This window comes from Elephantulus edwardii, unplaced genomic scaffold (assembly GCF_000299155.1).
Source record: "Elephantulus edwardii isolate Elephantulus edwardi_28Jun2011 unplaced genomic scaffold, EleEdw1.0 scaffold00009, whole genome shotgun sequence".
Taxonomy (NCBI): domain Eukaryota; kingdom Metazoa; phylum Chordata; class Mammalia; order Macroscelidea; family Macroscelididae; genus Elephantulus; species Elephantulus edwardii.
Genome location: NW_006399759.1, coordinates 7166386 through 7179658, shown reverse-complemented (window position 1 = coordinate 7179658; position 13273 = coordinate 7166386). Strand labels below are relative to the sequence as shown.

At 46.8% G+C, this 13273-nt stretch overlaps 1 protein-coding gene across 4 annotated transcripts in view; it reads right to left on the bottom strand.

The window, feature by feature from the left end:
• OTOF (otoferlin) overlaps nt 1-13273 on the bottom strand; it is a 134763-nt gene extending 121490 nt beyond the window's left edge. For all 4 annotated transcript variants that reach the window (XM_006880609.1, XM_006880611.1, XM_006880610.1 and 1 more), the window contains exon 1: nt 13195-13273. In XM_006880609.1, coding sequence (XP_006880671.1) covers nt 13195-13273 — 79 coding nt within the window. The remainder of the gene's footprint in view (nt 1-13194) is intronic.

The following is a 13273-nucleotide window of genomic DNA, read 5'->3' as shown; positions in this document are numbered from 1 at the left end:
AGGAGATTAATCAGAACTGACTTTGACAAGCACTGTGGCAATTGGACAATTAAAACAGACATTCGGATGGCGGGGGAAGAAGAACAAACTGGGGAGGAGGGTAGAGAGAATGGTGCAGCAATGAAGGAATGAAAACCCAAAATCCCTGTAAACACTTATTAAAACTAATAAAATTTAATGATTAAAAAAAAAGAAATGACTGCAAGAATGGGTTGAGCATGGTGGAAATTACGAAGGCACAAGATAGAGCAAGGTTTTGGTCTATTGTTTATAGGGTCTCTATATGTCACAGTGGGCACAAGAGCACAAAATTTTTGAAGGTGAGTTGGAAGGTGTTCTTTCTCTATTCTCAGAAAGAGTATATGTAAGATTGCATTACTTCTCTTTTAACAATTTGCTGAAGTTTGCCAGGGAAGCCATCTGGGCATGAAGTTTTCTTTGTGGGGAGGTTGCTCACCACCACTACCACCACCATTATTATTATTATTATTATTATTATTACAGAGTCAGTTTCCCTAATAGACAGCAGAGCTCTGGTGGCCTAGTGGGTAAGGAGTTGTGCTGCCAACTCAAAGAAGAGTAGTTCAAATCTACCAGTTGCTCCTTGGGAGAAAGGGGAAATCTCTCTTGCAATATACAGCCTATGAAAATCTGCAGGAGAGCCAGCTATGAGTTAATTCCAACTCAAGAGCACATAATAACAGTAACAACATATACTAGGTTCTTCAGATTTTCCATTTCCTTTTTTTGTCGGTTTTGGTAAAGTGGTTTTTATTTTAGATTTATCTATTTCATCTGAGATATAACATTTACTGACAAAGTTATTCATAATATGCTCTTATTTTCCTTTTAATGATCCTTTCTTTCATTTCATATATTAGTTATTTGAGTTTTCTTGTCTATTTTTTTATCAGTCTCACTAGGAGTTTATCCATTTTATCAATATTTTCGAGAAACCAACTTTTGGTTTCATTGATTTTTTTTTCTGTTTTCCATTTCCTTCTTTTTCACTTATGTTAAGTTCGATTTGTTCTTCTTTCAGCAGTTTCTTTAGAAACCTACATCATTAACTTTATGTTTTTCCTCTCTTTGCTGTGAGTCTTCAAAGCTATAAATGTTGACATATTGTGCTTCTGATATCATTCACCTGGAGACTAAGGTGTGCCTGATCTAGGCCATAGTCTTTGTAACTGCACGCCATTCATCAGAGAGTTGGACAATAACTAGTAATGACAGAAGTAGAATTGATGCCTTTGAGCTGTGGTGCTGGAGAAGAGTATTGAATATACAATGGACTGCTAGGAGAACAAACAGGTTCGTCCTGGAGAGGGTGAAACCAGGCTGCTCCTTGGAGGCAAGAATTCTGAAGCTTCATCTGACATACTTTGGACATATTACAAAGAGGGACCAGTCCTTGGAGAGGGACGTCATACTTGGGAGGTTAGAAGGACAGCGCAGGAGAGGAAGACCCTTGATTAGATGGATCAGTTCAATGATTGGGGTCATGGGAGTAGGTGTGTTGGAGACAGTGAGGTTGGCACAAGATAGAGTAGGATTTAGGGCTCTTGTACATAGGGTCGCTATGAGTCGCAAGTGACTTGACGACACATAACAACAACAACAATAATAATATTCAGGTAGAAATGGTTTCTATTTTCACTTGTGATTTCTTCTTTCACTATTTGATTATTTAGAAGGTTATTGTTTAATATCTAGAGATTGTCTAGATATCTTTATGTTATTGATTTCTGAGTTCCATTTTGGTGAGAAAACATATCCTAAAATCTTTTGAAATGATGTTGTTGTTGTTGTTATGTGCTGTTGAGTTGCTTGAGACTCATAGTGACCCAATGTACAACAGCCCTGAAACCTGCTCTATCCTGTGCCAAATTTATTGTCTCTAACACACCTACTCTCATTACCCCAATCACTGTATCAACCCGCCTCATCGATGATCTCCCTCTCTTTCTCCGTTTCTCCACCGTTCCACTCATGGCGTCCCTCTCCAAGGACCAATCCCTCCTTGCAACATGCCCAAAGTATGTCAGATGAAGCCTCAGAATCCTTGCCTCCAAGGAGCAGCCTGGCTTCACCCTCTTTAGGATGAACCTGTTTGTTCTTCTGTCAGTCCATGAAATATTCAATATTCTTCTCCAGCATCATAGCTCAAAGACATCAATTCTCTATCTACTGAACCTTATTGAAATGAGAAGTGTGTAATTTACCATGTTGAGTATTCTATGTGCATTTGAGGAAAATGTGTAGTCTTAAGTTTGTCAAGTGGTTGAAGTCTTCTCAAATCGTGTGTTTCTCTATAGATTTCCTTGTCCAACTTGAATGAAGACATCCAATTTAAAAAGAGTTGTCCAGGAAAGCAGTTGTTCTCTCACTTCTTGGCATACTCAAAGATTAGAAGCTGCATCTCTCTAGTTTATGTTAAACACATTATTCCAGATGCCCACTCAAATTCTGACTTTGCCAAGGAACTCACTGGTAGATCTGGTCCACATTTCCAGACCCCGATCCTGAGGTCGAGAGAGAGCACCTGAGGTTTCCCTTTGAGACCAGCACACATGCTCATATGCTAAGCTATATGCTTAGCAACTGCGGGATCCTAGAGTCCACCATTTGAGTGACAAAGAGACTTCTGGTCCTAGTGACCCACAAGCTGTGCAGAGTACACAGTACCAGGAACTAATGATACTTGCCGGGAGAGTAGCTCATTTTATAGCCTCAAATGATGCCAAAATATTATCAAAATGGCAATCTTAACATTTTACTTAAAAAAAAAAACAACCAGCAAGGAGAAAGTGACCTCTAACTAAGCAGACAAACTCTTCTGCCTTGGAGAGAAAGCAAAATAAAACTGAAACAAAGACAACTGAGCCAATATCTGGGAGGTGGATCAGTCCAGGCAGGGAGTAGACAAGAGACCAAAGAAAAAAATGCTCAGATGGTATTTTCTGTTAGATGTTTCTGGAATTGGCCTCTGCCTGGTGCTGCTTAGACCTGGTCTGCAGAGGACCCCTTGTTGCTAAGATGACCCAGGCTGTTGGCTGCTCTGGTTACACTTGCAGGCAGCACTCCTGCCTTACTCATTCATTTTGGATCTGTTTTGTGCCGTGGAGTGCCTGGCTGGTGTACATGCTTAATGCACTGAGCTGGTAACCCAAAGCCTGGGGGTTCAAATCCACCCAGAGGCACGCGCCCAGGTGGGGAGGCAGAGAGGTGGCAGATTTTTACCTCAGCCCACTCACTGCAGATAACCTTGGGAGAAGGGCCTGGAAAGGTCTTACAAAAATTCAGTCTTTACTGCCAAAGGGGCCCTTTAGAGTGGTGAGAGAAGATCTTCACCCTGAAACCCACAGCGTCCCTTTTCAGCAGGAAGTAGCTAAGAGAATACACCATCCCCTTTTCCTTATGAAACAGGGTGAAGTCTCTCTCAGGGAGGAGTGATAGGGAATGGCAAAGGACACACCGACAAAGGAGATTAATCAGAACTGACTTTGACAAGCACTGTGGCAATTGGACAATTAAAACAGACATTCGGATGGCGGGGAAGAAGAACAAACTGGGGAGGAGGGTAGAGAGAATGGTGCAGCAATGAAGGAATGAAAACCCAAAATCCCTGTAAATGTTCATTAAAACTAATAAAATTTAATAAAAACAAACAAACAAACAAACAAAAAAACAAAAATTCAGTCTTTGAAAACCCATTGGAGGACGTTTCTATTCTGACACACCTGAGGTTGTCATAAGTCAGAATCAAACTGACTGGAACTGGCTTGGCTCTGTGTCAAACCTAGTGCGGCCCTGGAGTGTCCCGGATGGTAATGATTCCAAGTGACATTGTCCTTCAGTGGAGGATCAACCAAAGTCCTGTCCACAAATCCCTGGGCCCAGGAACAAGCAGGGCCACAATCTTTCCCACTCTTATTTCTCAGAGCTCCAGAAGGCTGCAACCGTGTGATAACCACAGCATTCCTCCCATTTGTACAAGATGTCACATTTATAGAACCTTTCACATGGCCTAGTGGTTAGAGAGTTGCACTGCTAATCCAAAGGTGGTGTTTCTCTCGCAGTTCAAGTCCACCAGCTTCTCTGTGGTAGAAAAATGGGCAATCTTCTCGAGTGAGATTTACAGCCTCTGAAAACCTGCCGGAAGGTCATGTATGAGTCACTTCCAGCCTGATGGCAATGAATGAGTGACTAGATATTCACATTTGTAGGTGGTCCTCATTTGATCACCAAAGCATTCCTGTAATCCCCTCAGGGGATGTCTTTCTCCTTAACCTTCCCTTACCAGCTGGATCCCCAAATCACTGAGATTCAACCACATTCCTGTGCAACCACTTTACTGAGTCAGAGTTCCAAGCATCCGCTGGACATTTTCACCAGAAAGACCCGCAGGAAAGAATAAGTCCATCCTCTTTGACCCCGTCCTGTGTGCTCCCTGTCTCTGTTGGCGTCCTCATGGTCCACCCACGTAACCAAGTCAGAGACACTGGGTACTGCCAGATCCTTCACCCCCCCACACACCCACCCCTTTCAGTGCTGCTTCCTGATGGCACACAACAACAACCACAACCTTCTCTCTAGGGAGCTCTGGTGACCTCGTGGGTAAGGAGTTGCACTGCCAGCCAAAAAGCAGGTGGCAGCACAGAGGATGAGGATGGTGCAGGGCAGGGTGAAGTTCAGCTTTATTGTTCCCAGGGTTACTAGGAGTCGTGATCGACTCAATCACACACCAAACCGTGCGGTTCCCTCAGTCCTGCGTCCCTTCAGTGGGCTCTTCCTCCATCTCTTCCTGCTCAGATCTCTTGGTCTATAAGGGTTTCTGTTGACTGGTGCTGCCCTAACATTTCCACCCTTCCCTATCACTCAGCACATTCACAACGGCTCGTGTAAGGCTTGACCTCCTTCATTAATCTCATTGCCTTGAATAGAGGTTAACCCAAAGCTGCCACCCCGAGTGTATTTACCACCCGGAGGAGTGAAAAATGTGAGTAAAGGAGTGATTAAGGATTTGATCTAATTTTACTAGCAATGCAAGGAATGCAGAAAAGACATCAAAATGTTGCTTTCAATAAACTGAAAAACAAGTTACAGCATTTACAAAGCAGTTAAAAATAGATTACTCCTGAATATTTGATGATATTAAGGAATTCTTGCTCATTTTTTAGGAATGATGTAGTATGTGTTCCATTTTGTAAAAAAATTCTTTATCTTTTATAATTATGTACTAGATCTTTCAGATGAAATGGTATGAAGGTTGAAATTTGCTTCAAAATAAGACAAGAGGAGATGAATGCAGATGAATTAGTTACTGGAGCTGATTTTGTGGAAGGGATGGAAATCCTCACACTTTTCCTCCTACATATTTGAAGCTTTCAATTACAAAAAGGAAGAAGCAAACAGAAACCAGGCCCGAGTATGGAAAGGGATGTAGCTTTTACGTTATCAGTTATGGTACAATGATAAGCAAGGTGGCACAATTCAGGGAAATTCTTTACAAGCCTCTTTTTTAGTACATTTCCAGCAGTATTTTGGAATGCTGTGGGCTTTGGGAGCAGAAGACAGATTGATGGTCATTTCCATACCGTACAAATAACATTCTTCTTATCAAAGCAGAAGGCGGGGGGATTTTCAGTTTGTTCTGCAGGCTTTCAACTCAGTCTGCCTCTGTTTGCTCAAGGAGGGAGCGTAGATTTCTACATGTGTGTGCGTGCGCCTATGTGTGCACCTTTATAGGGAGCTGCTCTCCTGAAAAGCGGGAGGGAGAAGCAGTGGCGCATCAATTGGGTTGACAGCAAAAGCACAGAGCTTTACCCACAGCCTCCCTTGAGCATCCTGTCTGCTGCTTTCATTGAGACAAAAGCTTCCACCTTCTGCAGAGGAAGAGGAGAAGGTGCTGGACAGAGCAGAGTCCACACGCAGGCCCAGCCACCCAGGGAGCATCTCAGGAGTGGGCACTGGGACATCCTACCTGTTTCAGCAGGGATGGCAAATCACATCCAGACAGATATCATCAAAAACAGGGGTTCCTCCCTGGTACTATTGGTGAAAGCAAATGTTATTTGGAAAGAGGTGGCCCTAGCTGTCAATAGTAAGAAAGGCTTGTTCCTGGTGCCTGGGCTGCCCCACCCCCCCCAGATCCCCACCAGGCACACAATTCCTCGCTCCTTTCCTGGCTCGGCTCCCCTCCTTTCATTGGCTGCCCTCTCTGTTCCACACCCAGTGGCTCCCCAGTCACCATACACATGGTGTTCCCTCTAAACCATGGGGTTCCTTCCTCACCATCCAGGGTAAGGGAGCTTGGCCTGAGTGGATTGTCCAATAAGCAAGATAAACATGGGTTTATTTGTTCACCTATAGTGAACAATTTCACATGGATTTCATGCTACCTTGAAAATCATGTGAAACTACGCACCAGGGCTTAGTAGGCAGTATAAGTAAGTCCATGCATACCTTGCTAAGTGCCCCATCTCTCTCTCCTCCCCTGCCCTGATTGCCATGAAGGCAGAATTGACCCATAGCTGACCCTCTCGCAGGCTTGTAGAAGCTGTAAATTGCCTGGAAGGTTGACCATCTTTCTTCTGTGCAGCAGCAGCTGGTAGATTCGAACAATCCACCTTTGGATTGGCAGCATAACTCCCTATCTGCTAGGCTACCAGAGCTCCCTCCATCCCTGTCAGGGGTGGTACGTTTGAAAAAGAGGCCTTGGTTCTGTAAGTCAGTGCTGTGGGATCAGGAGAGACAAATGCCAGTCTTCTGTAGAAGCAGAATCTTTGATGTGGTAGCAAAAAGTGAAATTGTTCACTATGGATTAGTAAACTTGAGTCTACTTTGCTCATTGGGTAAATCTGACACTGGACCCTGGTGATACACTGGTTGGGCTCTGGTGTATCAAAGTGCTCACAGTCAGAAGGTCAGTGGTTCAAACCTACCAGCTGCTTCATGGGAGAAAGACGTTGCATTCTGCTTCTGTAAAGATGACAGCTTTGGAACCCTCTGGAGCAGTCCTTCTCTGTACTCTCAGGTCACTAAATCAGAATCAACTCAATGGTGATAGGTGATTGTTGTTGTTTTTTAAATGGCAGTGGGTTTTGGGGTTTCCCCCCCGACTTTGGTTTTCCTCTTGTGTGATTTACTGCCTCTGAAAACTCGCTGGAGGGTCAGCTATGAGTCAATTCCAAGTCGACAGCACACACCCCCACCACTCGAAAAGGCTTCCTCTTCACCTCCAACCCTTCCCACCCTGCATCTCCAGCAGGGCTGCCTATTTAAGACCCACCTTAAGTCCTTCCTCCTCCTTTCCTTTAATGAAATCTTCCCTTATTCATGGAAAACACAGTGCAGAGCAAATTGGAAGGTTGGGAGTTCAAATCCACTCAGAGTCTCCTCAGAAGAAAGTCCTGGCAATCTACTTCCAAAACCTCAACCACTGAAAACTGGGGGAGAAAAGACTTGAGTCTGACACTCAAGGGCCCACTAGGGGCCTGGATCAGCTCAGGAGTATCAGTGGTTGCAGATCTCTGTAGCATCCTCTGAGCACTCTGAGCCCTGCCCTACCACCATCCCTCTACTCCTTTCACTGTGTTTCCATTATGTCTGCTCACATGCCTTTTCTCCAACAGGCCATGAGACCCTGGAGTTTATTCAACTCCAGCCCTGTGCTGTGTGTGCATATGTAGCAATGCTCATAAGAGTGATCAGTAAAGGAGTGTGATCAAACATGGCCTCTTGCTCTGACTAGGGGCTCGAGCTGGACTCTATCGACATTTGCCCTAGGAAGAGCCATGAAGAGAACATGGACCAGGGATTTCACAATTGGATCATGAGGCCTCTTCCAGTCCCTTTATCCATCCCCTGCATTGACATCTATGAGGCAGGAGCTCATGGCTGGGAAAGTTGAGGCCAAGAGTGAAAGCGCCACAGTGAAAGGAGAATGTGCACTCAGCAGTCACTTCTTAGACATTTTGAAGGCCAGGCTCAGTTCTCAGCACGAGGCTCAATAGGAATGGCTAGCATCTGATCCGTACCTGCCAGTACGGTTTCAGAAGTTAATGCAGCATCCAGAAATGTGGCAATTTCTAAAACAAAAAGCGCCATAGCAGACCTATCTAGTAAGACAAGCAAACACCTCAAACTCCTTGCTGTCCAGTCAGAACGGACTCATGGCTGACCATCTGGTGAGTTTTCCATGGCTGTGAGTGGCACAGGAGAAGATGGTGTATCTCTTTCCCTTGGAGATGTTGTTAGGCGCTATTGAGTAGACTACGATGGATAGTGATTCCATGAGCAGCCGACATATCCTGCTCCATCCCGTGCCATCCTCACCATCTCTGCCATGCGCAAAACCATAAAGCACAGGGGGAACGAATGAGTGGGCTCTCAAAGGATGGGGAGAGTTAGGGGGACACTGCGGGTGGAGGGTGGGGTCCCTCCAGGCAAAAGGCAAACAGTATCTTAAGGCTTAGGGAGTGTAAAAGGGAAGGCAAGAAGCTCAGTGTGGGGGAACAGAGCGGGGTGAGAGTTGGAGGTAGAATATGGAGAGATGCAAGAGGATGAAAATTCACCTGGGGGTGGGGTGGGGTAATGATCTGAGAAAACAAAACTCTGGGCTGATTGATCACCAGGTGAGTGAGTTCAGGTAAATTACCTGGACTCATACCCAGACATTGCATATCTCATGCATGAAACCCCTAGAGCAGTGTTTTGGCAAGAAGGAATCACAGCCAGCCTGGGAAAGCCACCTGACAGCACAGGTACTCACTGTGGGGACTTAACAGGGCTTGAGTGGTGGACAGAGGCAGAATGAAGAACTGACAGGCCTGTCCTGCCCTGCGGTCTGTTGCTTTATGGTTTGGGTGGTGATCTGGGGTTAAGGCACCATACAACCCACATTTGACTCTCAATGCAGTCTTCTGAGTTACATTAGAATTGTGGTCTTCACCCTATCAATGCGAAACTGGAGTCCCCATTCCCCATGGCCTGCATGCATGGCTGGGAACGGAGTCCATGCCTTCTGGTGCCTCATTCAGGCTTCCTCACCTCTTGTCTGACCCCATGAGGCACATACCCTCTAAGGCCAGGGTTACATCTTCTTCACCTCGAAGTTCTCAGGCCCAGGTTGAGGCTCAAACATGCAAGATGCTCAGTTCACAAATACCAGCAAGCTTGAGAATGAATGAATGAATATGAGTGGGACCAGATTAAGAATGGCTAACTGTTCAGTAAGATCTTTGAGCTCGAGAGAGAGCTGGGCAATAAAGAGTGAGTGGGCCTGAGAGCGGGGGTGGTGTCTGGTTAATCTGGGAGAGTGGAGAAAGAGAAGGTTCTAGACACAAAACTGCTGCTCACCAGGCCAATATAAGAAGAAGTATTTCAGGGTGTCTGTCCTTGGGCTGGATTCTGCAGAATATCTTAGCTGGGGGTGTCCTACAGAGCGAAGCCAGCCTCGACTTGCCTGCTCTTGGCAGAGGCCATCAGATGAGCCTTCCTCTCCCCTTCATGCTTTATGTGGGAGTCCTTTCTACACACTCCTTAACAGGAAGTGAGATGGAAAGAGGAGACCTCAGGAGCCAGCAGTTGTCCTCCAGGAGAATGCCAGCCTCAGAAGCATGTCAGCCATTTGAATGTTCTTTCTTCAAACCCTTCTAAACTCTTACTTACTGCAGCAACCTAATGAGGTAGGTATTATTACCATGTCCATTTTATAGATGAGGAAAATGAGAGGCAGAGAGATGAGTAAGTTGCAGAATCTGTAGGACCTAGAGTGTCTGACTCCATGTCACTACCACAGCCCAGCACGACTCCTTCCTGTGTGTCCTGGATGGCACAGAAGAGGATAATGACATTACATATCAACCAGCTGGCTTAGCCTACTTTGGGCCACAACTAATTGGCCTAATTCATATTTGACTGTGTGGATCACAAAAATTGTGGCTAACCTTGAACAGAATGAGAATCCCAGAACACCTGATTGTGCTGAGGTGAAACCTATGCCTGGTCCTCAGAACAAAGCAAGGAAACGTCGCATGGTTCAAAATCAGGAAAGGAGTGTGTCAGGGATACATCCTGCCTTCATACTTTTTCTATCTATATGCAGAACAGATCAGTCTGGAGGCTGGGCTCTATGAGGAGGAACGTGGCATCAGTATTGGAGGAAGACTCATCAACAACCTGCGTTATGCAGATGACACAACCTTGTTTGCTGAAACAGTAGAGGACCTGAAGAGCTTACTGCAGAAGGTCAGGGACTGCAGCCTTCAATATGGATTGAAGCTCAACATCAAAAGGACAAAGATTCTCACCACTGGGCCAAATGGCAGCACATGATAGATGGAGAAGAAACTGACATTGTTAACAGTTTCAGCTTGCCTCAGGTCCATAATCAACACTTTTGGCACTAGCAATCAGGAAATCAAAAGATTAATTATATTAGGAAAATCTTCTGTCAGAGTGCAACAATATCAACCTAGAGATTAAGGTGTGCCTGATCCAGGCCATGGTCTTCACAATTATTTGGTACACATCAGAGAGCTGGACAATGACTAAGGATGACAGAAGAAGAATTGATGCCTTGAGTTGTAATGCTGGAGAAGAGTCTTGAACATACTATGGACAACCAAAAAACAAGTCTGTCCTGGAAAGGGTGAAACCAAGCTGCTCTTTGGAGGCAGGGATTTTGAAGCTCTATCTCACATACTTTGGGCACATGGCCAGAAGGGACCAGTTCTTGAAGAAGGTCATCATGCTTAGGAAGGTAGAGGGTTAGTGTAGGAGAGGAAAACCCAGGATGAGATGGATTGACACAGGAACTGAGGTAACTGAGGGTAGGAGTGTCATTGGCTCAGGCTAGAGCAGGGCTCAGGGCTGCTATGACTCACACTGGACTCAACGGCACATAAAACAACAATCTAACCCAATTCAGGGGATTCGGGAGTTTGGGAGTCTCTGTCTGACTGCTTGCTATATACACTCTTTTCTTCCTCTAGCTTATTTGTTTTGACAGCAGTAGAGATGTGAATTATTGCTTTTGGGGTGCCTCAGGCATCTCTGGTTGCTATAAAGCACTCTTTCTAGAAACCTGCTTGCCATCTGTCCATCCTGCCCCCTTACCCCTCCTCGGGAGCTCTGCCTGTGGCCACCTCCTGCAAATCCTTAGCTTGGAAGGGGATTTTTCCACTCAGTCAAAGAGGTGCAGTTTGTAAATAGACTGCTCTGAGGTTGGAATGTCCAGTTAGAGAAAGAGGAGGGATCCAGACTAAAGAGGTGTTCACCGTCACTCCCTACCCCCCACCTCGGTTGACCTGGCAGGATCTAAAGGAGCTAGCAGAGTCTAGCAAGCAGGACTGAGGGTGAGACCTGGAGAGCTGGGGCTGCCACGACTCGTCCCCTCCACTGATGCCATGCAGGTGTCTTTACTGTTATACCTTGATTGCTCTACCTACAAAATGGGTCCAGACTTGTGTAGCTCAGGACTATCCTGTCCTAGTTGTAACAATACTGTCACAACTGTGGTGTCTATTGAACATAGGGGTGCATTTCACAGACAAAAAAGACCAAAACAAAACCAACAGGACAGTTGCTTTTCCTAACGCTGGGATGAGCCAGCAGGTGGCATGCGGAGGTCCAGGGTGCTCTAGAGAAAGCTGTCAGTGGGCTCGTGTGGGAAGCAACAGGCAGCCTTCCCACCCTCCCTCTCTGCTCCTGCCTGACCTGCTCCTGTTAGCACAGATGCTGTGATCACCACCACACTGTGAGCAGTGCGTGTCCCTTGTGAACAAGAGACAGCTCATAGCCTCATATCTAGAGCTGCACAGCTAAGGTTGATATAGGTGCCTGAGGCTTTTGCTTAAGCCTTCAGGAAAAGATGGAGAGGCAACATTGAACCCCAACCCTGCATCTCACCTGTCCCTCCTGACAGAGTTCTGTACCCAACCTGGCCCTAAATGCTTGTTCTGCTCTTTGATATTGTGGGATGTTCTCATCTGTCCCCCCCCCCCCGCCCCGATTCACACCCTCAGACTCTACTCAGGGAGAAAGAACCTTGGAGGGTGCTCTAGTCTTTGGTCAACAGCAGATAGGGATCCTCTGACACAGTGGTTGGGCTGTGGACAGGTAGAAAAACAGAGGTGGGTAGGTCAAGGGCAGAGGTAAACCCGCCTTACCCTTTCCTACTTAAATCTATGCAGGGACCCCCCTGCCCACCCCATCCCCGCCCCACTCCAGCTGACTGAGCCAAGGAGGTCCAGCCTCACCTCCTTGGCTCAGCTGTCCTTAACCTCAGCTCCTGTCTCGCTCTGCATCCCAGATCTTCCTCTAGCCTTGCTGGATGTTCTTCTCTCTCCTTGCTCTTTCATCCCCTTCCCACCTCGCTCTCTCCCTCTGGGCTCTTGGGCCTCAGCTGAGATGTCTCCTCCTCCTCCAGGAAGCCTTCCCTGACCACCCCATCTCCAGCTGGCATTTGGGAGTAGCTTCATTTTCCTTGCTGTATCCCAGGCCATTACACTTGTCTATCTCCACACTGGCCCTCCTTTCCCAGATTGCCAGCTTCTAGAGGGCAGAGCTGGGGCCACCTTTGGATTAACAACTGCTAGCTAGCCCCAACATTGGCACACAGTAGGCTGTGACAAATGGTGACTGCATGCATAAGTAGAAAGAATGAGAGGAGAGAACAAGAGAGCAGAAGTGGGGCTCACTGGGTCCCTGCCTTGGAGTTAAAGCCCCACCAGGACCCCCATCACATGGGGACCAGCTAACTCATGGCTGGTATGGTGTCTAGAAGCCATCCTGGATCTGTCAGGCGCTAGATCCCACCTTACGCCCCAAAGTAATCGATCTCTAGGAGAGGGCAGAGGGGAGTGGGCTCAGTCCTGGTCCCTCTGAGCCCAGCTGTGGGCTCCTTGCTTCTGTCTCCCCAGCCACCTGCAGCAGAGGGCTCCCACAGCACTGGCAGGTGGTGAGTGCAGGACAGGATGACACAGACACAGGGATCAAAACACGGGGAGCCCGCAAGATCAAGGACTCAGAATGGCCAGTCAGGCCAGGGCTGGATGGCTGCCCATGGACAACCAGGGGCCCCGACCTGCTGAGAACTTTCCCCACCCATCCTCCCTACCCTGCCCTGCCCTATTCCTAAAGACTTCCAGAGCCTGGCAGTTCCCCTACCAAAAAGGGCTTCCCTACCTCGGAAAGTCACTTTGGCGATCCGGTCGCCTTTGCCCCGCAGTTCCGTGACGGTCTTGAGGTGCACGAGCAGAGCCAT